The 27294-nt window shown below is 39.8% G+C and overlaps 1 protein-coding gene across 1 annotated transcript in view; it reads right to left on the minus strand.

Moving 5' to 3' along the window:
• glceb (glucuronic acid epimerase b) overlaps positions 1–27294 on the minus strand; it is a 42619-nt gene that overhangs the window by 8068 nt on the left and 7257 nt on the right. The window contains exons 2-4 of the mRNA XM_061068395.1: positions 18787–18890; positions 8759–9288; positions 1808–2053 (exon numbers count right to left, since the gene is read on the minus strand). Coding sequence (XP_060924378.1) covers positions 1808–2053; positions 8759–9275 — 763 coding nt within the window. The 5' untranslated portion in view covers positions 9276–9288; positions 18787–18890. The remainder of the gene's footprint in view (positions 1–1807; positions 2054–8758; positions 9289–18786; positions 18891–27294) is intronic.

The following is a 27294-nucleotide window of genomic DNA, read 5'->3' on the forward strand; positions in this document are numbered from 1 at the left end:
CACATTTGATCCCATTGATTTCCTCAGCTGTATCTGTGCCTTCTGAATCATTTGGTCAGAATTAAAATCCACAGTATCTGAGTCTGTATCCCGACGCATACTGACATTGCCCGGAAAGTCATTCTGTTTGGGATGCAGTTGAAATAACAATAAGAGTCAAGAGGTTTTTTTATTTTATATTTTCCCCTCTTCAAAGATCAATTTTTAGATGCATAAGTGAGAACACTGCACCCAATAACAAATGACTGCATGTTCCGAGGCACCTGGAGCACAGTGTTCTCAGTACCACACGACTCCGGGATGCACTGTGAGAGAGGTGAATTAAATTTGATTCCTTGGAGGTAAAATGGTGCAAAGTCAGTAAGCTTTATCGCGAGTGATAACATTTTATGAAAGTGTGTTAATTACGCACTTGAGGAGAAATAAAGAGACAATAGGGCGAAAATTCAACAGTTTGGAAAGATGTTATAGTTCTGCCTGCAATTTTCAGATATTTTTTAGATGTTAACTCAATCTGTGACTCACCCTTTATATACATCTATATATAGATATATGTGTATATACTGTGTATAAACATGTTATTATACTGCCTGTGTTATGAGCTCATACTGCATTCTAAAATAGGTTCATTAAAATAAGGAAACTAAAATTACATATAAATCCCTTCGGATAATGTTAAAGATAATGAAATCTGCCTAATGACAACAGAGAACCTGACCCAGAGCTATAAGGGGGATTTGATCAACTTATAATTATAATTAATATGACTTGATTTAGGAAATAACGTTATGATAATCTACATAATGTTTAAATAATAAAAAGACAATCAGACAAGGGCCGATCTAACTTATTCCTCGACTTCAGCTAAAAACAAGACTATAGTTAGAATTTAACTCACTCAAAGGAGGCGTCTGAAGCATCAGCAGGAATTATTACATTTCATTTAGCCAACATAAATGTGACCATGTCTGTGTGAAGCTGCTTCTTTAATCAATGCTGTAATTTATAGGACAAAATGGTGCAAAGTCAGTAAGCTTTATCGCGAGTGATTACATTTTATGAAAGTGTGTTAATTACGCACTTGAGGAGAAATAAAGAGACAAAAGGGCAACAATTCAACAGTTTGGAAGGATCTTATAGTTCTACCTGCAATTTTGTAATTCTGAGATGTTAACTCAATCTGTAACTCACCCTTTAGATACATCTATATAAAGATATATGCGTATATACTATGTAAACGCATGTTATTATACTGCCTGTGTTATGAGCTCATACTGCATTCTAAAATAGGTTCATTATAAATCTCTTCAGATAATGTTAAAGATAATGAAATCTGCCCAATGACAACAGAGAACCCGACCCCGAGCTATAAGGGTGATTTGATCAACTTGTAACTATTATTAATATGACTTGATTTAGGAAATAACGTTATGATAATCTACATAATGTTTAAATAATAAAAAGACAATCAGACAAGGGCCGATCTAACTTATTCCTTGACTTCAGCTAAAAACAAGACTATATTTATAATTTCAACCTGATAAGTTATGTTCTCGCTCTTCAAGAGATAAAAAATAGGATGAAATGTGTAAAGCTGCTTCTTTAATCAATGCTGTAATTTATAGGACTCTGCGATTACGTGGGGTGTCCGCTGTCAACCGGCATCAGCCGCTGGTATTCTCCGACTGTGCCGGTGACTCATCCTGTCCTGGGGGGTGCAGTTGCATATCGAGCCTCTTACAGCCACGGTTAAAGGAGATAAGCTGCATGCCTGGAGGCTGTCGGGGCTCGTGGCAGGTTTGCTTACCTGGAGCACTGAACTGACGCACGGAGGAAGCTCGGGTCTTGTCGTGGACACGGCTGAGGGCACAACCTTTCGGCACACTCCAGGGTGCTGTGCTGGCCCGGCTGTCTCTCTCCTCCGCGGTGTCGTAGACCTCCACGTGGGGGGGGCGCTCTGTCAGGTTTTTGCTGTAATGGCTCAGACCGTACTGGGCAATCTGGATGGCGTAGAAGTAGCCCTGAGGGCCCCACTGGGTAGAGAGAGGCACGCCTGGGTGGAAAGGAGAGAGAGAGTGGTAAATTGAAAGATGTAAAAAATAAATAAACTAAACGGGACCATAGACATTGCAAAAACCTTATGCTTCTGTAATTCGTTGTAATTTTCTAGTGGTTAGATAGATAGATAGATAGATAGATAGATAGATAGAGTACTTTATTCATCCCCGAAGGGAAATTAAGTCGTCATAGCAGCCGGTATATTTGAATACAATAAAATACAATACAATACAATAGAATAAAATTAAAAATAAAAGGTAGAAAGAATAAAAAAACAGAAGCACAAGATAAAAATACAATAAAATAGGTTGATAAGGTGCATTGGCAAGATGATGGTAAAAGTACTGATGATATGATGGTAATGGTATTGTTAGACAGTATATAAGAATAGTACAGTATATATAGTATATAATATAACATAATATATATTTATATATGATAGTAATTATACCAATATAAAAGCAGTATATGGTAATAGTGGCAGCAACAGTATATATAATAATAATAGTAATGGTGATATAATAATAGTAATTATAACATGTACACATAAATAAATATGTGTATATAGACTTATGTAAACAAGAATATACAGAGAGTATGATATGATATATAGTAGAAGTATGAATATGAATATAAGTATTTGACTATACAATAGGTAATATAATATACTATGAGTCTAAGAATATGTATACAGAGTGTGCAAAAGACAATATTATTGTATAAAATGATATATAATATCAATATGGTTTATATGCACACATATCACATATGATGTGAAGTAAGTGTAAAAGGAGCGGTTGTACAGGTACACAGTGCAGGAGACATGTTTAGTGCAGTTCTGTGATGGTGGCTCTGACAGAGGTAGAGGAGTTGTACAGTCTTATTGCGGTTGGGAGGAACAATTTCCTGCATCGTTCCTTAGAGCAGCGGGGTTGAATGAGTCTGTGGCTGAGTGTTAAAAATGATTCTTAATCTTGTGGTGATTATTTGTTTTTTAAACTCGTTGCAGGGAATTAAGCAGATGTTCCTTTTAACATGGCAGATGACATTGACCATGATTACATCAGTAAAACCAAATAAATAACTAAAACTTTCCAGTAACCGGATGTGACTGGATACGGCACTAACCAGGATTAAAATCTGAGTTCATCTTAATTTTTAAACAGAGAAACAGAAGAGAGCAGAAAATGGTCACAACAAATAAAGAGCAGAAAAATGTAAGTGAAAAAATACCACCGGCAGTATGTATGGCTAATAATTTCACAGCGTGGTGAAATCCGAGCTAATCTACTGCATTTCACCGGAGGCGAGTTTCCCTGTTCACACACAGCCAGAAATAGCTCGGGCAGGAGCATCACTCTGATTAACAGATAGTTCACTTCAAGACCTTGTGACAGAGAGAGCAAATGTGCAATTCAAACCCCTTCCGCCCGAGAAGAACACAATATGCTCAGATTAGCGCTGGTGATAATGGGCCTCCTTGTCTCAAAATAATTACCGCTCCGAACATAGCTGATCACTTGTGCTTTCTGATGGATATATCTCCACCATGCAGGAGCATCATGGAGCTGGTATATCCAGTGTCTGGTTCGGTGCTTCGATTGCGCACGTCCTCAGAAATTAATGATACGCATCCACACGATGCAGCACGCATATTAACAGTGGGGGGGCAGATACTCTCAATTGTCACTACATGGTTGATTTACCGGCCTATCATTCCATCTTTAACGGCACCCTGATAATTTTAAACCATAAACTAACCTCTTCCTGTGTTTTCAAATTGCAAACCCAGAGGTTATATATGGTCTGATTGTGCAGCAACAGAAAATATGACCCAGGCTCAAATCAAGACACTAATAACAATATAATAACAATTAGTACAACACTTCCTGATAGAAAACTGATATATTTGATTGCGTTGGTAAAAAGAAAACAGAAAGAAATACATAAACTCACATACAAACTTAAACATCCCCACAAAACTCCCACTTTCTTCCAATCCCCTGCCAGGCTCTTCTCCATGCCTGTCTTGTTACTGGCATCTCCCTCGACAACTTAAGTCAAATGACTGTCAAAATCCTAACTCTGTACCAGTGTGCTACTCACTGAATAACTCTAAGTAATCCATGTGGAATTGACTGTTAAGCCTCCACATATTTCTCCGACTCCAGAGAGAGAGAGAGAACTTGAATTCAAAACCTTCTTCTAGGTCTTCTATGTGTTAGAGTAGCTTCTAAACCCACTGAAGACAATACAGCTACAGACTAACTTTTGTTTTTGACCCTTAAACTCTAACATGTGGATGAATGTGAGTAGAACTTAAAGCTGCAGTAAGGGAAAAGGCTCCTTTTCAACTTTGAAGCTAATGTCTGGAATGTGTCATGAAGGGCAGCACTGGACATATTCTTTATAATTGTTTGCCAATTCCTTTTCCATAATAGTTTAAGAAACCAATGGTGTGTCAGGACTGAGTTTCCCAGAGGTGTTTTTGGAGTATTATCTGCCTCCTGGTGGCTAAACCGTCTTAATGCGGCTTTAATGTTTGGAATACAGCTGAGCTCATCATGAAACACTTATATATTCTAATTATTAAGCTGGATACGACACTTCCTGCTGTTAAGTGTTTCACAGAGCACTGTTTCCCATTAATTAACTAGACTGTGGCAACTCGAGTCCCCCCCACCCCCCACCCCCGGGCAGCTACCGCCACAGACTCCATCTAATTCTGTGGGAAACCAGCAGAACACGGGGGTTGAACACTCGACAAACTGCATCATCTGGCTCTAACCCAGCTGGATTAAGTAATTATATGAAAAATCTCCTGCACTGCAGGTGTAAGCCTATTCGAAAACAGCACAAATGAATAGAACAACAATGCTCGCTGTCTGCAAACCGCAATTTTATTTTATTTTTAAAATGCACCAATTGAAATGGACTCCAAATGTTGTCCATTTAAATTGCTGTGTGGTTTGGAGTCAATGTAATCGCCCTCTAACCACAGTGGTTTGCAGCGGTGCCCTTTATTCCGTTAGACTAGCTCCCCCTCTGTTCTAGAAAGTGATATATTGTGTTAAGTAAAAAAGAAACCAGGCATCAAGAGTATAAGTGATAATGTGAGCATTTTGTCAAGCACTTAAAAAGCTATAGGACATGTTTTATTACTGTGTTTGAACAAATGTGTAAGTGATGGTGGTCCGCAACAGAACGGGGAGCAAAGATAAAGGTAGTGCAGGAGGAAGTGGGAGACACAGAAAACGAGACGTATCATGATTTAAGAGGGTGTTGTTCGGGAGGATTAACTACTTCCACTAATGATTGTGCCCGGCTGCCGGAGCTTCATTTTTCTCAACTTCTCAGGGCTCCTGCGGCTTAAGGCAAGTTTGATTTAACACTTTTTAAGACTTTTAATGCCACTCAGGGTGAAATCTAAGACCAACCTGTAACTGCATTAAAACGTGTGGGCAAAGTCAGCGTCTGGGATCAAGTCTCCAACTCTCTCTTTAACTTGAATGATGTGTTGTTTTGTCTCCGTGTTCAGACACAACAGGACCTTTGCTCTCAGTGGTTTGGAGATATGGTGAACGTATTAGGAGATGTCCGTAGAACACAACCTGATTGCCCTTCCTGAGCCGTCCTCTTAACTGACCCCTGAACCATTTTCAATTCACCTGAAACCCCATAGCTCCCACAACCATCCTCCCTCCTAAGGAGCAGTTTGCTCAATGTATAAGCCTCTGAAAAACTAGATCTAAAAAGAACAGTTAAGGTATAAACTAACAATATTGATTGAACGGAATATTTTCCATTAAGATTAATAGAAAGATTAATATCGAGAATGTAAATTCATCAGAGCCCTAGGTTGGCGCCAGCTTATAGAGAGTGCGTCTGCTTTGAGACATCCTTGCTCCAAGGACAATAAGAGTGTTGTTGTTTGCAAAGAGAATTCAGTAAGTAATTAAAAAAATATGTGTTTTCTCTCATTGGGATTCTCTTATTGCAGTGAGAGTAACAAATGATTCCTAAAAATCTACATCCTGTGTCTAAGCGTTTTTTAAAGACACTTTATAACCAGTTCATTTTGTATATTTTTGACTAATTGACCTATTTTTTAAAGGAACCTGCTTCTGTGTCATGGAGCCTCTGGGGAATTAAAGACCTCAATATCTTAAACTACAGTGAAATCACAGGCCCTCCGGTAGTTGTGACGAGCAACGAGTTGTGCTGCGAGTGTTTCATGAATCCAGACAACCTACATTTGCATTCAAAGCCTGTCTGAAACACCCTCAGTCTAAATTTGTTCCATCCCAATACCATCACAGTTTAAAGAAACAAATGACTGTTGGAGCTGCGGATATTAGTACAAATTTAACTGGATGTCCAGCGATTTAATGCCAGAGTGATGTAGAGTGGTCATTATAAAATGTCATATTGCTGTGGGTCCTGTTAAAGCACTTTTCCACGGGTTGAGGGAGACTCGGGAGAGAAAACGCTCCCATGACCTTGTCTAAGCCCTAAGGTGCCTCTGACTGTGACAGGCTAATTAATGAACTCCTATTTTCACATATAAAAAAATATGCTAAGTTGAAAAGAGGTGTGTAAGCTGGTGGATGTGGAGTGCTACATCTCAACAGAGCCTTGGGCTTAATTAATGGACCTTGATAAATTGTGCGGGTGTGAGTGCAAGTGTGTGGCAGCGTTGAAATGTTTCCTCAGTTCTATACGAAGAGAAACGATCTGAAAGCAATTGGAGGGTGAGAATATCTTGGCTTTCTGCTGCTCAGCCCAGAGAGAGGGCTGTATTCCAGTCTGACCCATTTTCCACTACGTATGCTCCTCATGCATGTGTTGCATCTGGGCTCAACTATGATGCAGGTAGCATAACTTGTCGCCCAGAAAGGCAATTACGTGCCGCAGTTCTGATTAAAAAAAGAAAAAGATGGAGAGCTACAAACATATAAAAAGCAATTTATTGAAAAACAACCTAAGTTAATGGAACTTATCGAACAAATGTGTTTTTTTTATATAGGTTTTCTGACCAACCTCACAATCCCGTTCTCTGCAGACTTTACCATAAAGAAAACCACTCAGCGGTTCTGTTTGTGTGATGAACTGAAAAGCAGATTTCTGTCAACACATAAAAAAAATGCCAATGTTGGAAAGTGCACCATCCATCTCAGCAGAAATACCTATTTACTGCTGGAAAATGGCTCTTTAAAGACACCGGCTCTCATTACTCATCAAGCTAACCTCCGCAACTGACACTTTACTCGTTAATAATTGAACATTTACTACATGTACCCACCATAGAAGGAAAAGTCTGGAGCGGAAAAGGACTCAGGACTGTGGCTGAATAACTGTACCCTTTCAACTTCAGTGATAAAACCAATGTTTGACTATGTGAGGGAAGACTTTGGGGGACGAACGCTTCACTTTGACTTCCTGTCGTGACCTTATTTTTGTGACTTTTGTGAATTGACAATAAACGACGTCTAATGAATCTATTTTGGAACGTTGGACAAGTATGAAGAAGTACTTCTTCAAGTAAGCGGGGCACGGAACTATATTGATGACAATGGGGTTTGAACTAATAGTTTTTTGAAATGAGCTATTGATCCTTCCTGGCAATTATTTTGAAAGGAACATTGAAAGGGAAACAACTTTGAGGACGAAGTGTGAGGGAAGAGAGAGAGAGAAATGAATTCACTTACCAGAGTTCCAGCAGGATTATCTCACAAAGAAATGTGCAAATGTCTGACTGAAGGAAATATATACGATTTTAATTGACTTTCTAATCTGTTTTAAAGAAAAGTTATATTTCTTTTGGGCTTGTGTGAGAGAGATTGAGTTGGTGCTTCTGAAATACAGCTTGAAAACCAGTCATTTCATTCATGATGCATCTCTTTGCTGTAATAGCCCTCATTGAATGTAACATATTTATCAGTGGTGTTTAAAAATTAATCACAGTTTATGATGCAATACCCTCCTCATTATCATACATTCAATTTCTGTTGCATTGATGGTTTATTACCTGCACCAATAAGGTTATGATTTCAACCCTGTTCGTTTGGCTCGACCTCACTATGGAAAGTGCCTTGAGATAATCTTAGTTATGATTTGGCGTTAAACAAATACAAATGAATTGAAATTTGAATGGTCCATTTGTTTGTTGGTTGGTTTGTGAGTAAGATTACACAAAAACAACTGAACAGATTTCCATGAATCTTGATGGAAGGAGGCACCGATTGGGTCAGAAAAGAACCCATTGAATCTTGTTGTTGATTCTAAAAGCAGACCCAGGATTCTTTTCTGTCTTCACTTTGTTAAATATTGTGAGATTTTTGATATATATCTAGTGTGTGGGAATTTTGGTGCAGCTCGACTGGATTTAAGGGGACTGTAGCCAGAGGTATTCGCTCTACTGAGTGACAACTACTGTTCTCGGTGTGTTTGCGTGTTGAATATTTTATGCTCTTGTGTGTCATAGAGGGAAAAAAAAAACACCAGCACACTGACAATGCAAATCCAAAAAATCCAAACTGAAACTCAGAGTATTGTTTTTCCAATAGAATGTTTGTTTTTCAAGTATCTAAAATAACACATTGCATACGAGTTTCCTAAATATATTGGCTGCACTGTAACTTAAATTGATGAACCTCAAGCTGTGCTCAACTATGTGAACATCAATAATTAAAGTCTTTACCTTCCACTCCACTTATGCACTTGACGCGGTCTCGGACCTCCACGTTGTAGCCCTCAAACGACATGAAGACCCCATCGGGGTGGTAGGGCTCTCGCTGCGTGTAGACCTTGGAGTAGCTGTGCTGGAACTCGAACCGGTCGTATCCGTCGTACTGCACAACTTTCCCGTACACCTCAAAGTACTTCTCCATCCAAGTGAAGGGCAGGTAGACCTCTCCGCCCTCACGCCGCCCTTTGATGGTGGACTCGTCGTTGATCAGGCAGTCGATTTCTTCAAACTTGACGCCGCTGACGCCCCCGACAACAGGCGGGGGCTCTGGGGGCTGGGGCGGGTGTTGCTGGCTGCTGATGCTGGCATCCCCCACCCTGGGACTGGGAGCCACGAGGGCGGCCCGGGGCAGGAAGTGCACTGTGGTGTCACTGGAGCATCGGTTCCACAGCAGCACGGTGATGAGTGTGAAGAGGGCGCAGATGACAATGAGGGTCTTGTAGTTCACCCGAGCAGCCAGGCAGCGCATTGTCACAAGTCACCTGTGGGACAAAAGCACACAAAATAAATACAAATCAAATCATAATTTCTTGACAGTCATTATGTTATTAGAGAACAAGGGATGAAGTGTAAAAGGTGCATATCTAAATACAATTACCTAAATACAGTCAAGAACATATAGCACAATTTTTGGAGGGCAGAATAAAAATAAAAACAATAAATGAATACCAGAAATCAGCTTTTGCAACGTGACATGTTTCATGCACTGCAGTAATTAAGCAACTGTAACAGCCGGTCTGAATTCATGGTCCTCTCTTTCCCAGACTTTGGAGCCAAAGTTGTATAAGATTTTTTTTTTGTCTGTGCATTTGTGTTGCCAATGCAGTGAGAAAGAACGGCTCTGTAGTGAGAGAGCACAGTTTGTCCTTTCGACAAGAATGTGTCTTCTAGACTTGTGGAGGCTACTTAGTGTCAGATACAGTTTCCCTCAGACTTTGAATGAAATAATTTGGAGACAAGGATCCATTGTCGAGCTGTGGATGAGTGAGATGGTAAATGCTAAAAAACTGGTTTGTGAACAATAACAAGATGTGGATTGTGCTTTGAACGCCACTGTGTTCATGTGTTTACTGGTCATGGAACAAGTCTATTTTTCTGCAAATGGCTGCATTGTATGTTCTAAGAAAAATATTTTTTTATTGGACGAATGCAACATGTAAAAAAAACTAAGTTAACTCGTTTTAATCGAGTTAACTCAAGTGATGAGTTAACTCGATTAATTATTTTATCTCGCATTAACTCAGGTTTGATTATTTATTGTTTTATTGTGAAAGTCAGGCTTTTATTTTGTGAAAGTCTGTTGCTGACTGCTGCAGAACAGGAAAAAAGAAAATAATTGGCGGATAAACAATCGAGTTAACTCATCACTTGAGTTAACTCGATTAAAACGAGTTAACTTGCCCAGCCCTAAAAAAAAACAAAAGGATGAACGACTTAAAGGCCAAAATACAGGCGTGTTCAAGTTCTCTAGTTTAATAACTCTGAATGAAATGATGCACCAAATTCATCGTCAACTGGCCTAATTGGATGGAGATCTCATTCAGCAGAGAGCGAATCAGACATGTAAACATTGATTCACATTTAAATGTTCTCAGTGCGTCTCCGGGGTCTTCACCACGCCAGCGAGAAATCAATGTACATACTGAGGGGTCTCCTCCTCCACACTAATTGCAGCTCGTAGAATTTACTATCATCGGGACAACAGAACCAGGTCCTCTGATGACGGAGGAGGGAGAGGAGGAAAATCATTACCCTCCAAGTTAATTTCAATATCTCAGCTTAAACAAAGCCACGACTAAAAGGTCAGCTTAATTATTGTGCATTAATTGGACAGTTGCTATCAGCCGTAGCGCTGCAGTCAAATTATAGTGCCAGCAGCTTTTTGAACAAGGTTAATGTCTGACTCTTAAATAGGAGAATGGACCTCTAGAGTGCTTTTACAACAGAAGATGAAGAATAAGATTCCTCTAAATTAAGACTTCCGAGTAAAAACTGCAAAAAGCCAAAACAGTGAATTAAGGCTATTTGATGGAATAAATATACATAAATAATGTATCACTTTAAATTTGTACAGCACCAGATTCACATTCACTGTTGTTCCACAGGAAAGTTGGAAGAAACACGTACAACAATCCTTCATATTGGTTCTAGTTTAAAGTGGACATATTACCCCCGTTTCCAGGTCGATATAGTAACTAAAACTAATAACAGTTGTTAGATTGAAGAAGCCAACTTTTTAAAACCCCTCAGTCATTGAAATGCTACTCTGCTTTCTCCAAACGACTGTACAGTAAACCTGTACAGTCAATTATTTACTGAAGTACATTAAATGCTTTTAAAACTCCTTACATAGAATGTTTTGTGAGAATGAGCTGTGCATGGAGCAGTTTAAAAGAAATCCCCGGTGAGCCGAGATCAGCTTGTTAAATAAGTAAGAAAATACACTGAAAGCAAGTAATCTGTATGTTTTTAAAATGTATATTTGTATATGTATATGACTGAAAATAAGGAAAAGCACATTCGATCTGGTTTTTAAACTTTTTGTTGTTGTCTTCGAGATGGTACGTGATAAAAACTTTGGTCTGCGGCTGATGAATTACTGCCACACATAAAAGCTATCATTGATATTTGGAGAAATGTCAGCCTGCTGATAACAGATCGGGCCGGCAGAGCTCTGTCAGGGAGGCGGGAGGCCTGAGGAATGCACCCTGAAAGATAAGTAGGACCAAGCCTGTCAGGAAACCAACTATAAATAATTGGCTCTTTTTATAGTAATTTGTCGCTAGTGTTGAGCTCAGGCTCAAGGAGGATAGACATGGGCTTAAGCACTGCAGCATAAAGACTATCCTAATGCTTTCCGATGACTAGGAGACAATTTGTCTGAAGCCATGTCCCATTTCACAAATGCAATTTACCCAGACGACAGAACAGTGGGAGCAGTGAAGGAGTCACCGGCAAGTAAATTACAAAAGCAGTTGATTTATGGATCAAAAAAGTCATGAATGATTTGATTCAGGTCTGTCTCATCCACATCTGCCACACAAAAAAGCATTGACCCATTTGCTATATGGCTGAAACTAGTTCAAGAGGCTGAAAGAAACTCACTGGAGACACGAGAGTTTCTTATTAAAAAAACAAGAGACAGACCAAAAAAGGCGAAGAGAAATAGAGAGCCGAGAAAAGAGACCGACTGAGAGTGCAAGCAAGAAAATGTAACTAAAACCAAAACTTTATTTGATCCATATTTCATTGGGATAAATTAGCAGCAGATATGACTCATCAACAGTCGGAGTAATGAGACACACGAGACACTAAGGAAAACCAACTTGTCAAAAAGCGAAGGATCTGGCAGGGAGTCTTGCAGATATCAAAAATGTTTTCTGCCTCAATAACACTTTATTATAATTAAATTACACTTTGTGGACGTGCACACGGACAAAAAGGGACAAGAAGACGAGTTAAATGCAGACGGGTCGTTGCATATATTCCCGTCCTTGCCTATCCTTATTAAATGGTTCCTTATTATATTAAATAACGTTAACTGGAGAGAACATGTAGTATAAATTCAAGGAGAGAACTGTGAGCAGACTGTTCCCAATAACTGGTATTAAATGGTCACATGAACTGTACAGAGTCAAATGCTGGTAAAGCATTATACTGCAAATCATTTTTTAAATGGACCTTCTGCTCAGCAGGTCGGTACCGAACAATACCGGCTCGCAGCCGCCAAATTACAGCCACCTCTTCTTCAGGATCAGGGCAAACACACAATACATGTCCAGTACTCCAGTTCGGTGCTGTATTACCCTGCTGCATTTCCTCCCCCCCACTGACCTGAGCTCGCTTTACACGTTAATAAATACCAACATTAATCAAAAGTTACCAGGATCCGAGCAGTGCTGAAGTTCACTTTGTGTTTGTTTGATTCCCTCGAGAGTTTATGAGAAACGTATTTAACCACATTGACAAAAGAAGTCCAACACACACACACACAGAGACACACACACACACACAACTTGAGAGAGGAGGAAGCTGAGACACCATAAATCTTTATATACAGTCTTTGTTTACAATCCGTTCTGCAGTGTTGTGGCATCGGAAAAATCTCTTGACATATTCATCTGTTACCGGACTTCAAGGACCTTAGACAATATGATTCCCCACAAACTCAGTGCCGCTGCTGTTGCTTTAACTCAGGACCAGTTTAGGTCTGAATCCCTACTTCGGCCGAGGCAATCCACTCATCCAGTCGTTCTAAACCCACATAGATTATTAACATTCCGTGGTTACGTCCTGTGAACTGCGTCGATGCAAACAATTCAGTTTAACACCTCTCGGCTGTGTTTTGACAAATCGGCTGCTGTGTACAAGTTAATTACAAGGCAACCAAACAACATTTAGCTACTTAGACAGTAGCAGAACTGTCCCTGGTGTATTTTGACCCACATTCACTTACATTTATTAGACGTCTGCTCTCAGCAGAAACACAACAGCAGTGGTTGCTTATTCAGAAGCTCAGACTGGCTGTGTGTTTATCTCCCTGACAAGCTGAACCTTTTAGTAGTGCCAATAAACACTGTGCTTGTTCAGAGAGCAAACACTGGAGAGGATGATCATCTATTTTATTTATCTAACCAAGCTTGTGACTGTTCAAAATTTAGATTTTTATGACTCAGTTTTTATTTATTTATTTTGTTCAAGGTATGAGGACATGTTGTTTATACAGTATGAATGGACCTTTGTCTAAACTACTGGTTTTCAGCACTTGAGGAGCCTTGCATGGATATAACCCCCCTCGGGTAATAACACTGTTTTGATCTGGAAGGAAAACTACCCTGACATAAAATGTATAAAAAAAGATAGATGAGACTGGACAGGAGGTGGAAGACAATCCTGCCAGAGGATAAAAGTCTTCCACGCTTGACAGATAAAGGCAAAAGATACGGGAAAACAAAAGCAGCTTTTCAGCTTACATGCTCCAAGTGTCCTGCCTGAGGAAATTGAAAGTGCCTGAAATAGCTGGTAGTGACTTCTTGAGATTTTTTTAGATGATTTTATAAGATTCTTTGAGAATATCCGAACGTTCAAACCTTAACATGTGTACTGATAAATGCAGAGAAAGAGGAATGAAGTGAGGCTTTAGCTTTTCGTGTTTTTGCCCAAACAAACCCATAGTCTAAATATTTTTCATACTACAGCAACAAAAACCTGTAGTTTTGAAGACAACACATGACGAGGGTCATTATGCTGTAGAGTTGTCTGCTGTGTTTTGGAGGAAGTGGTAATTACGACAACAGCTACTGGGGATTTTTCAGTATTGTTCTTTAAGGAAATATACATTACACTTCCCAGCTTGTCACTGACCTGTGACAAGTCGTTGAGCAGAAATAATGTGTTGGACGTTAGGACTGATCATCTTATCCTTAAACATAAAAATAGATCAACGCAAAACTGGCACCTCGTTAACAACCTGTCACTTCACTGAAGTGCTATTTAGAGGCAAATTGCTAAGATGAATGCAGTGAGGTTAGGACTTTGCCTCCCGTTGCTTATTCACAGTCCTGTCACACATTCACAGGTTGTGCAGTGGAAACAGCCGACAGAAAACGACCTAATTCAGCAACACGTTTGGAGCTGTATCTGTAAACATTAAACAACAAATTCAGTGTCTATGCGATGTATGTATGTGGCTGATGAATCCTACATGATACTGTTGACAGTTCTACACACAAACAACTTCTGAGGCGTGACACCCTGAGGTCTCGGGCGGCTCTCATGGCCGATAACGCTCCTTTTCTTGCTGCTGCTGCAGATCCTCAGAAGGCTTTACACTTTGATTGTGAGGATTTGAGCTGTGATGAGCTGTAACTTGGAGGGCTAGCTAGCTGGATGCCCTGACAATTGCTTCATCAAATGTGGAAAGTTATCGCCCAGGCTTAAATCTATAGGCATTAATCCTGCCTGACACAGATAGCACTTTTTTTAAACACACTAAATAATTTGGATCCCCCTAAAATTCCTGGTGATAAGGCTCGACAGTTGTAGCAGGTTCCTAAATACCACCACTTGTTTGTTCCATCATCTGCATCCCCGACTTGAGCAGTGTATGAAATCAAATCTTTAACGGCAAAACAAAAGAAATAACATGTGCCCTTGTTAGCTGCACTTCAAATTGAACATAGCTGCTAATCTCTGTCCGGGTCTCCGGTGCATTTAGAACAATGTCAGACCTGCTGCAGCACTGGGCAAAGGGAAGGCTGAGCAGAGTTGTTTTCATTCTCCTGATGTCCTCTGGCGTTAAAATCACAAGCAGTCATCACAGCAATAAAAGCTTGTGAGCCACCCTCAGGGAGCTATTGGAGCAGAAGTCCAGTGTATGTGCAGGTGCTGGAGCCCGAGCTAAACTCTTGATGGTTTCACTGCTCTCCTGCACGGTTGAAATAAGGATTTTTAGACTGGCTATAATTTATCAGCTTATGCTGAGGCTGTGAGGTATGTTAGCTGCTGTGCAGATGGGATGGTTTGTGTGGGTTTGTGTGGGTCTGTGTATTTGCGTGTGCATATATATTGCTGTGGTTCTCAGCCTGATTATGATAATGTGTAGGCATCAGGGCGAATTCTCGGCAGCCGCTGACAGGGGGAAAAATAATGCTGCTTAATCCCACAACTATTTATTATGCGAGTTCATATAAACATGTTGCAAATTGTCAAAATGTTATTATAAAAACCAAATGTCAACAACAGACAGATCACGGGAATAAAACACCAGTAGATTCAGTTGTTTTGTAAAAACGGTTTGTTAAAAAACAAGGTTGACCCAACAAAATTGTCGGCTCAGTCGACACTGATCTAAGGTCAGTTATCCAATTATTAACTCTACAGTTAATTTAACTTTTCCTGAGCTGGAGCCATTAAGATGGATTTATGCTTCTGTGCTTTACCTCCAGCGGTGACGTGCATAAGCTCCAAGGTTATGTCATAAACTTCACCTTAGCTGACGTGTACCTCCTCAAAACTGGAACTACACATGCCAGCAAGAAGTGTGATTGGTTGCTTGTTTTCTTCTACCCGTCTATTTGAAAATCTATATGCGCAGCTTTCCTTTGCTCTGTATCACAAAGTAACAGAAAAATGCAAACACAAATTCTGCAGGGAATATCAAGCATGTACTGCCTGATCATGTTTCTACTCCTGCAGAGGCAAAGAAATTCGTAGGTGAAACCAGATTCTCAACTATAAATCTAAACCTACGCCTACGAATCAATGCCTACAGGACTCCTGTTAACCCCTTGCATCGACTAAAGCTAAACCACATGATACGATGTAATAAGTCTGATAGCAAATTATCGTGTAAACATGAGGGAGTCAACCAAGTTTTCCCAACACATTTAGAATCATTACTGTTTTTGCCAGATGGTTCACTAAACTTGTGCATGTAAAATATTTACATGTTAAAAGGTTAGTTGTTAGTGTTCTGTGTTTTTCTTTAATACAGCACAGTGTTTACAGAATTTTATATATTATTATAACTGAAGTTATATCATGAACATGGTCAAGTAATGGCTTTAACCAATAACCACTGCCCACAGCCCAAATAATGTGGCAATAACTCAACGCTGCAAGAAAACAAAAGGTCAGTTTCACTGGACAGTGTAACCAGGACAAGTTAACCAATGCAATTTCATAAATGTTGTGCAGAGGGTGCAGTTGTGTGTTTCCTCCTGGTCGTTGTGTATGCAGAGTCGCTCTGTCACAGACTGAGGATGACACCAGAGCTGCAGCGAGCACAGACGTCTGCATACACAACAGCGCTGAGGACTCACTTCAAGTAAAACCACCAATCATACTGACACTGATGTCTGCCTCACAACAAAGCCACGTTTATTTTTAAATGTATATGATGAAAGTTACTTAGATTCACAAGTTCCTATGACAACAGGGCTGCAACCACATACTGTTTTGAGTATAAAATCATGTTCAGAATGTCATCTCACTAAGCAGATTAATTATTTGGTCTGTACGCTGCAAGTAAACACAATTCCCTAATTTCCACTGTCTCAGTATTAATTTTCTGTTAGCTTTTTTTTCTATGACGTCTTCAAGCAGTCGAGGGGGCGGAGCTCTAGGACTGAAGCCACACCTACTTGCTTTGGCTGAGTATTACCACAGGAATTCACTTCAAACAGAATAGTCAGTTAAATCAAAATTATTTAGATCAATTGAAAAATCAATTCTTTGTTGTTTTTTTCAGTGACCTCCATAAAACAAAAACCTTCTAGACAAATAACTTCAGGCCTGTCAACAAGATATTTGTCCTCTTCTTCACTACACTGTTAAAAACAATGACAGATGGTTAGCGAATAAACCTAAAAAACACCACAACAGACCAAAGTTGTGAACTCGCGTCTGTGCTCAGTAATACTAGTGAGTAGAGTACACTGCTTTTGAATTAATGTGCCCGTGTGTGTTATCTACAGTTGGAGGATTAAGCAGGTCATTACCAAAACTGAGGCCCACTCAGGGATTAAGCGAACTCTTAATCAAAGGGACGGGAGACAAGAGAAAAATGTATGCATAATTTTAGAGGCAGGCCATGCTAGCTGTTTGTCTTGCAACGTCTTGGCTCAGAACAAAATTTATACTATGGCATGGTAGGATTTACTGCACCAAGTCTAGAAGTGATGCAGCAAGAATCAGGTCTGTATGAAGGGACACTAGGCTGCAGTTACATTCTATGTGCACAGACTGATCAACAAGCTAAGATAAACATATAATACATTAACTTTAAAAAGGTATTTTGGGGAATCTTGAATAAACATTTCATCTCCAAAATGTATATTTTTATATGTTAATGTAGATGTACAGCACATGTGGGGCTTTGTTTGTAGAGTGATCCTAACAGACATGTACTGGTTTCTATGTCCTGATGACAAAATGTATTTTTATATAACTGAAGTTAACATGAGGCTTGTAGGCAAGTCCTGTTCAGTGCTATAATAACAATGTAACACTAGAAGAAAAGACTCAGGTTTCCTCCAATTAGAAGAAATTTACAAAATATCTTTTCATATTTTTCTTCATAGTTGGGTTAAAATCAAGATCATAGGAAAACCAAACTTAAAACAAGTTGCGATACAGAGTCCCTGCTTTTCTAAGGCCTTTTGGTTTTATTTGTCCGTAAAAACCTGGACTAAAAACTTTTGCTTTTTCTGCACTGAACCGCTCCTCTTCTTTTTTCTTTGTGTGTTCAATATCTAACAAACAACTTCAGAATCAGCCAAATAACATGGCAAAACCTAAACTAAATCCAGACAATAGGTAATACACTCCACGATAAAAAACAATCACTTTTAACATTGTGATAATTTCATATGTTAACCAAAGGAAAAAACTGCATGTTCACTTTAGTCTTTGTGGAACCAAAACAGGGTTATGCCACTGTACATGGAGGTTTCAACATCAAACATTATTAAATCAACAATATCACATAATGACTATGGGACGTAATGGCCTCTCACATAATGATGATCATAATAGTGTTGTATTGGGGTGTGGGTTGTGCAGAGAGAAAATCACCACAGTTCTGCTGTACAAGCTAATGCAGCCAGAGTTAGTTCAGAGCCCAGTCTTTTCCTTATGCAATCAAAAATTAATCAGTGTTGACAAGAGGAGGAATGCAGAGCTTGGGGGACTCGTTGCAGCTATGCTTAGTTATTCTATCATACAAATAAGACCAGGCCTCTTTCACTGTGGATATGGAGAAGATTTAATTTGTCTATGTAATGAAGTCTAGCACAAATCTGCATGCATAAGAGGTTAGGCTGCACGTACGCAGCGTGCATGAGCAAATTATACGCACTAAAAATGACAGCTGGAGAATAAGCTCTCCTCTGCGGGCGCTTGTTGGAACTTGAGGACCTTAAAAAGGTAACCACTGCCTTTCCCTGCTTCTTGACAGGGAGGACTTTATAGGTACTGACCTCTACTCCATTCACAAAGAAACGGCCAAGTGGCTGGACATCCTCTCAACGTTCACCCCCCTTGAGTCTTGACACAGATGGTTCTTCTGCAGTTTCCTCAGCACCTGTGTATGAGAGGAGAAGGGGAGTTTTTGTGAGAACAATTTTGCACTGATTTGAACGTTTAAGAGTATTTAAATATCAACTCTTCAGCGATAAGTATGAAATGTAGGCGGTGTTTAAGTAGCTTGAACCTAATCTGGCACTGGCCCATTTTCTTGGTGCTTAAAAACGAGCTTACAGCTATTCAGGATCACATGGAGCGGAGGAACGGTTGGTTTGGGTTATCTCAGCTTGCACTGAGGGCAAGTTAGGTAAAAACCCTGGAGCTGATCACAGGCTCGGTTCAGTCGAGTCAAACACTCAGATGTCAGGGAGGGTTTAAATCCATAGTCACAGCTGTTGATCAGCTGGTAATCACACGGAAGAATTAACTCCTCCCTGCTCTGTTCATCTCAGCGCTACCAGACGCTGCTCACATGAAATCCTTTGACACGCCAAACGCTTCTAGATGCAAATTATGACGGATCGCTACTCCAGCTTTTCAAGACAAACAATATTTTGGAGCGAAACAAAGTCAACTGTAGACATTTCATTCATTGTTGCTAATTAGAACGTTAAATCAATGCCCCACAGACGTTTGACACCGATGCACTATAAATTAAAATGAGGAAACAAATTCATATTTGTGATTGCAGCCATGATGAATTCATAGGCCTTCCGACAGCAGGGTCATTAATGTACAACCGATCTATCAGCGCAAATATGCAGAGTGACATGGATACTTTACTCCACAATTAATCTCACCAATGTATTTCTCGCCCCTGTTGAAACAGGCAATTAAATTAAAGAAGGTGCTAAATGGCCACATCAAAGAGAGAGTATCGATCTTCTCATGAAATGGGCTTATTGACGAAACACTTAAATTAGATCTGGTTGAAATGAAAGCATAAATGAAATGAAGTCACTGCATGGTTCACTGCAGTTGAAGGTGAACGGATGAAAACGACAGTTAACATCTCACATTATAATGCAGTCAAATTAGGAATCAGTATGATGCATGAATCAAAGCACCACTAACTGTTTCTGTTGTGTTATCGTTCCAATCCGTTTGCATAATGATTTGTTTGTGTGTTTGTGCAAGATACACAATAAAACAGTCGGCTCTGTACGTGCCACTTTCTTCATTATTGTGAGATTTTTCCACACTTTCACCAATATCCCAGGGAATATTTCATGGATCTTGAGGGAACTGATAACATGTTTGATAGAATTTAAAAGGGGGCTGTTGGACCTTAGTGCGATTTACTAAGTACAATTCTAGCTGCCACTGTAATTAATCCCAAATCAACATCAGAAGTAGTGTTGAAACACATACACGTATTTGCCGTCTTTCTTCTTCAGAGTCTTCTCTATCAACTACAAGTGAATGATGCATTTGCAGGATATAACAGCAAAATATCAACGTGCTGTTGCCGAACTGAACCAAAACTCTTTCATTAATATACATCAGCTTGTCTGCTTCAAATAAGTAACTGCACGAGATGCAGAGACCTGCTTTCCAGCCTGTCTGTCTGTTAGCGGATTTACTGCAGCCCAGCCTTGGCTAGAGAAGCAAAATTCATCTAATATGAATCTTAAATGAATCTAAAATGAATCAAATGTTATTTATGTTCAAAATCTGTAACCTGAAATTCAATTTTATGTAAATATTTGGGACATAATGGAAGTCTGGTGACACAAAGGGGGGATGGTGTGTGTATTTGTGTGCAGCCTGCCTTCGTCGGAAAGATGGCACATGTTGTACCCAGCCTGTGTGAAAGGGAAGTAGAAATGTCAGCAGTCTTAATCAATATTCCTTGGCTGCTGTATAGGTGTACTGATGTTGTTTGAGGCAGGTGTGCTGCAGGCAGATGGTGAGAAGTAGAAAATGAAAGCAAATGTCACCCGAGCTCATTCTTTCTGCAACCACTCCTGCACCACTCCTGCCACCCAGGCACTCGGTAGGAAACATTTCATTGTGGGTCTCCTCCCTGTCAACATCCGGATGTAACCTTTCATTGCATAAAGAAACATCTGATGGCTAACGTCCATCAGCAGCTTTTTTGCATATGTATGTGGATAAACTAAAAAAAGCCAAGAATGTTTTTCGGTCAAGATGCAAAACATGGTCGAACTCGAAGGTTTCTGGCCCAAAGATATTGTCCCTCACCCACGGGTTATTCAAATTCACATGCAGAATCTTTTAACACAGATTAACTTCCCAATAAGCACTGAGAAGTCAGAGCGGCTGAATTTCCACTTCTCAAGTTTATCCAGGGCAAAGTATGAGTCATAATAAAATCTCTTAAGGATGCATGATCAAGGGGAAGGAAAGCCAAGTCGCTCTCTAGCTCCTCTTCAGGGCGGCTTAGCACGTCGCTCTGTGAGCTTAGCTCTGCACTGACACCGTTTTCATAGCCTTTGCATAGTGTCCTATTCAGTCGACCTTTCTAAAGCAATGGACGAACACCTTGAATATGAATCACGCACATCAACTTTAAAGCACTCTCCTGTGAATACATTTTGAACGTTAGGCTGAGGATAGTTTTTTTTTACAGCTGCTTGACCGTGAAAGATATTAGGTCATTAATTAATTGAGTTGCTCCTCATTTGCTGCCATTCTGACTGAGGCAGCCATCTATCAGGACTTGTAGTGAGGGTAGAAGAAAGAGAGAGAGGGAGACCCATCTGTTGGGCATTCTATATATTTTCTCAAGGGAGTCAATGGCTGGCCAAACATTGTATGATCGCACTAGTCATGCCACCCTGGTGCCAGCTACCACTGACCATCTGATGCCCACTGCGACATCCAAGAAGTCTGAATCTGCTAAGTGAGGATCTCAGTTAATTGAGTTTTCTGCTTCTACAGAGTTAGAGCAAACCGGTTAAATTCGATGACTTATAACAAATTTCAACAACTATGCCTTTATCCACACGTACACGAATACACACACAAGCCAGAAGCATCACGAATTTGATCCGGCGATTTTTATGGTCAAAATTCCACTAGAGTATTAGGACCATGTTGAAGAAAATTCTGATTTATAGAATTAATTAGAGGAGGAAGAACGTGTGCATGGCAGAGTTTCACTCCTCCCTAGATCATGCATACCGAACTGAATGCTTCTTGAGAAACTATGAAACCCGTACGAACAGCATGAAAATATAAGAAACTATAAACTCAAGCCCCTACCAGACATTTGCTGCCTCCTGCAAACGGCAAGATCCTGCAAGTCTGAGACATTCTTCCATCGAAAATAACACGTAGCCTCAAAATTATGACTTTTAGTAATGTTATGACATTATTGTCGATATCTCATTTTTTTTCCATTTAGTTTGCCCTAATGCTCTGTTGGAAGAGTTCAACACTTAATGTAGTTACTGAATAAGAAATAGTTTGGCTATTTTCAAATTGCTGTCTGCCTGAAAACAGGAGAAGAGTTTAGAAGACACGTTTGTCTGCCGAGTCAAAACCAATAAATTAATGTGTGTTTGCAAAGAGACACTGTCAAAAAATAGCTAAATTTAGAAGCTTCAATCCGTCACGAGATAAAAGGGAAAAAAGGAGGTGTCGCTCTCCAGGCTAATTTACATTCTGCATGTTTTATACCAAAGGTTAAACCAAAAATGCCTGAATCTGAAACTCCAGCTCATTACTGTCAGAGGCAGTAACACTGAAACAATTTTCAACAACATTTTAATATGGACTGCAATGAAATAAAATAAGGCTTCTTCATTAATACTGGTCAAATCAAAGAAAGGACACTTGAAAACAATACCCACCCCTTTACACTGCTGTGGTCGGGCGTGATTCAGATTCGCTGCCGTACCAACAGACTTCGAAACAGTTTCTTTCCTCGTTACTGAATTAATCCCACACACTCCACCACGAAAAAAACATTACTTCATTATTTTTATTCATTATTCGTTATGAACCCTTCAATGCGATTCTTTCACCAGAGTTTAATTAATGAGCCGCAAACCTGAGGGCCCGAGCTCTTCCCCAGTGCTAGGCATATTCTTCCTCTCCACTGGCCCCATGCCAACGTCTCCCAACTCTCAGAACATTAGGGAAATTTTCACACTGGATTTAGGGAACAAAGAGGGTTTCAGTGTGCCGGCATCACATGTCGAGAGATGTGCTGTGGCTGTCACAAGTGTTCAGGGATGTAGACGGTAAATTCTGATGTTATTTAGTGGTGCTTTGCATATGTTTAAGGGCTCTGTCGCTGCTTTTGGAGCCTGTGAAGAAATGCAGCTCTGTTGAAGCGACTAACACCCAGATCGCATGCAACTGTTCTCTCAAAGTTTGCTCTCTTGTTTCCAATAAAGAAACAAATGTTCATAAACAGACATACTTCTACACTGAGGTGTTTCCCAGAGAATCATCAATCGTACTGTTGGCAGTAGCTAACCGGCTTGCAGAGCATGTGAGATTGTCATAGACCCCTCTCATGATTAGGAATGCGTCAGTCAATGCACCTTCTTGTGATTGTCCAAAACTCAGGTATGGAAGAGGTAGAGCGACCGTAGAGACGAGTTAATTTACCACAGATGGCGTCATTATCAGACAAATAACAATAAAAGCAACATAAAAGCTTAAACTAGGTCTATACCCGAGTGGTCCGTCCGAGTTCAGTCTACAATGGTAAACACTGCTTTATAAACCACATCTGTCATTAGTTAGACTTAAAATAAACAAACACCCAAAGCTACCTTTTTTTGCATCCAGTCATTAGATCATGTTAATATCAGTGTTGGAGTGACACAGTTGTTTAAGGCTGAGGCAACAAGAACAAACAGGCTCTGGGGAGACAGATTGAGTCGGTGCACAAATGCAGTACAAAGCAGAGAAACTTGAAAACTGAAGCGTGTCTGAGAGCCACTCCTGCTTTGCACTCCAACTCCACACTGAGGAAAACAGGATGAGAGGATGAAACTTGGAGTGGGAGGCAGCAAAGGCAAGCTTGCAAGAGGAAGCCAAGATGAAAGTAAATAAGAGTTTGAAAGTTTTTGGAAGCTAAGTAAATTCCCTTGGTGCCTGTCAGGCCTCTGCGGTGCTCTCTGTAATGAACTCTGCTTTCATGCTTGTCGGCAAAAGCTGGGAATGGAAAGAAATATACCGTCACATTCCAGCAATAAGCCACAGAATAAGCACACAAAACAGCAATAAAGCTGGTAAGGCTCAGGAATTATTCATTATCTCATTAAGGAGGTTAAAAAAAAGAGCCGTCTGCATGAGACTTCACCACTTTTGGTTAGTAGAGGTTATGATCATCCTGTAAGATTTAGTTTAATCTTGATTTCTATAAAATGGAGTCGGGCTGCAAATAAAAATAACTTTAAATTAAATCTGCATGTTAACTGCATAATTAATAAATTAATAATGAATCTATTCGATATATAGATTGCCAAGACAATGCATGTCATAGTTTTGAAGTGATCAAAAGGACTCAATGTATTTTTGTTTTTGAGTTACCAATAATTATAAAACAGAGAAAGACATAGAAACTGGAACCAGTGTATGTGGGACATTTCTGCGTAAGGCAATAATTAAATGATTAATCAAAATAGTTGCCAATTAATTTCCTGCTGATCTAATCAACTAACAGTTCCAGCTCTTACATGGAGTAGACAATGTAAAGCTACATACTCAAATAGTAAAAAAACAAACACACCACCAATTCCTGACTTTTCCTCTTCTAAGAAAACTAAATAAAGAATCGGACAGAGAGTGCATGAAAAAACATATTTTGTCTTTGACAGGACAAAACCCCAAGTACAGAAAGACAAATGACATGACAACATGTCCTGTCTGCCCCTGTCCTTCTGACGAACAGCTCTGAACTTTTTAGTAGCACAGACACCTCGGTGTGAGCTCTGAAGAAGAAGAGGGCTGTGCCGCAGATGCCTTTCACATGAAGACAAGACTTGCAGCTTCAGAACCTTGTTAGTTCTCTGAAAAGGCCACAGACTAGTTAGGAATATTAAGCAGCTCATGCTGTCGGAAATCAAAAGGGTTTTGGAAGAGAGTGGGAAGCTTCAAAACGGCTTTGATGGTATATATCGCTCAATCTCCAACAGATATGACGGAATTGAAAAATAAAGACAGGGCAACAAAGAGCTGCAGGGAGAGGAGGTTGACAGAGGGTATTCTTCTGCGCTCAGAATTCTGCCTATGCATATATCATTATTCCTCAATCAGTGAGTCCTGCTCTTAAAATGTCAAGAGTTCTGACTGAGAAGACAGAGAGAGCGAAAGAGAGACAGAAATAGAAAAAGAGGAAAGTGGGACACCAAAATGTTTCAGGTCATTGATCATAACAGGCACACTCAAGTAAGGCAAACTCAGTTCTCACATCCAGTAATGTCCAAAGGCAGACCACATTTACAACATTAATAAGTTACGCATCAGTGCAGGTCTGTGCTATCATGCCCAGCACCACTACTTCTTTATTCTGCATTGAAAAGAGAGCAACTATAGAAAGAGAAAACCAAACGTACTGAAATCTTGGATGACTCAAGATTCACTTTTGGTTTCTAGCCCTTCCTCAGATGGGTGCGGACCGTTTAAGTCAGTACGACGATGGAAAAATACTCATTGTGAAGAGGCGGATGAAGGTGGGAAGCACATTAGAAATCCTGACCATGATCTCTGTGTGGAAGGAATGGTTTCTCCAGAGGAATCTATGGTCAAGTTCCTAATGAAATCATTAGATCCCAAGAACTCTTTGTGGGAATGATTACAGACACTACAAGCTCCTCCTGAAAGGGTTTAAAGACCTGAATGTGCACTGAGTATTTCTTTGTGTGACTCTTAGACAAACATGTTGATTTAATAAAGGGCACTCCTTTTGCAGAGAGAAAATTAAGCAATCACTTTGCAGGCAGATTAGATTTAGCCTGATAACACGTCCTTCATTCACCCCTGGAATAAAATAGGCTGCTGTCCTTGAAAGAGGATTCACAGACAAAACTTCTCAACTTGAGAGAAAGGTCAAGACTTTGAGAGTCACTTCAGAGATAATGAAGACAGAATGCGTTGTGTGATACTCAGTATGTGAAATGCTTCGTCTCTCACTGAGCTAAAGAATGCAACAGCCTGTGGGCCATTCAGCAACAAGGTTGAACATGTTTGGGAAAGGAGAAAAGAGCTTTTCATAGGGAAAGGTAAAAGCCTGAAAATATGTAAAAATGTCTCTTTCTTGGTCTGGTCTCTGCTATGACTCGTCTTGTCATTATTCTACTAGCTGTATGTGCTCTGGTGGTTTTGTCTGTGTTCATGTTCTGCAGTGTTTTAATTTGTGTTTGATTGAGCCAGGGACTGGAGGTGGAAATTTAGTCAATTAAACTGAAACCTAAAAAATATCAATAAAACACAGCATAAAATTGTGCTTTAATGCCTTTTTCTTACCTATATAGATTAAACCCATCTATTGTATAGCACTGGGCAATGATGTGCATTCCCCCATAAATAAGGGCCGTCCCTTGGTTGGACAGTCACCGTCACTTTTACATTAGAGGGATAAAATGGTTTGAAGACATGACATTGAGACAGTGCACGGTCCATCAAAATCATCACTGCTGTCAGACATGAGCTGAATGGGAAATGTGCTGCTCAGGCACTGGGTGTGGGTGTGTGGTCGCAATGGGAAGTGGATAAGCACTGTTTTTCTGACAGTACAGCAAAGCCTATTTATTCAGCAGCACTTCTTCGATATATGGAGAACACAGACAAATTCACCCCCCTTTTTCTGGAGTCAGCATTCCAGGGGCTTATCGACCTCAGCACCATTCATCATGACGAGGCAGATGTCAAAAAAATGTAAAATAAAAAAAACAGGAATCATTAAACTCTTGTGCAGAACCAAATAATCATGTGCAGCTCGTATAGTCTCCGTGTTTGACAAGTATAAGTGGAGCTGTTGCAGGGTATCTGACTGAAAATTGAAGCATGACACTTCTACTTGAAGGATTGGCCAAAACATTAGAAGTGACAGAATTTATGAGAAATTATATTTAATAACCGCTAAACTGAATGTAACTGACTTTAAAATTAACAAATTACAAGCATTTGTCCAATCGGCCACCGAGGCTTCAAAGTAGAACCGGTTGAATATTTTATTCTTCTGAAGGACACCAACGTTTTTTTAAGACTCGTCAATTCACTTTGCCGACATGTCTGTGAACTGTGGGAGCAAACCTGAGGCCCCAAATGATTATTAGGATATAGATATATATTAGCATATATATTAGCAATGGTACAACTTCATGAATTAAGATACTTAGCTTAATTTATTGCCTTGATTATTATTTGACCAAAACCATTGCGCAGAGTTATATTATGTGATAATGCGAATCTGCCAAATAAAAAATTGCAATTATGTTTTCTTTCTTCCATCATAGGGTATAAACAGCAGATTGATG

Source organism: Limanda limanda, chromosome 3 (genome assembly GCF_963576545.1).
Source record: "Limanda limanda chromosome 3, fLimLim1.1, whole genome shotgun sequence".
NCBI classification, from domain to species: Eukaryota; Metazoa; Chordata; class Actinopteri; order Pleuronectiformes; family Pleuronectidae; genus Limanda; species Limanda limanda.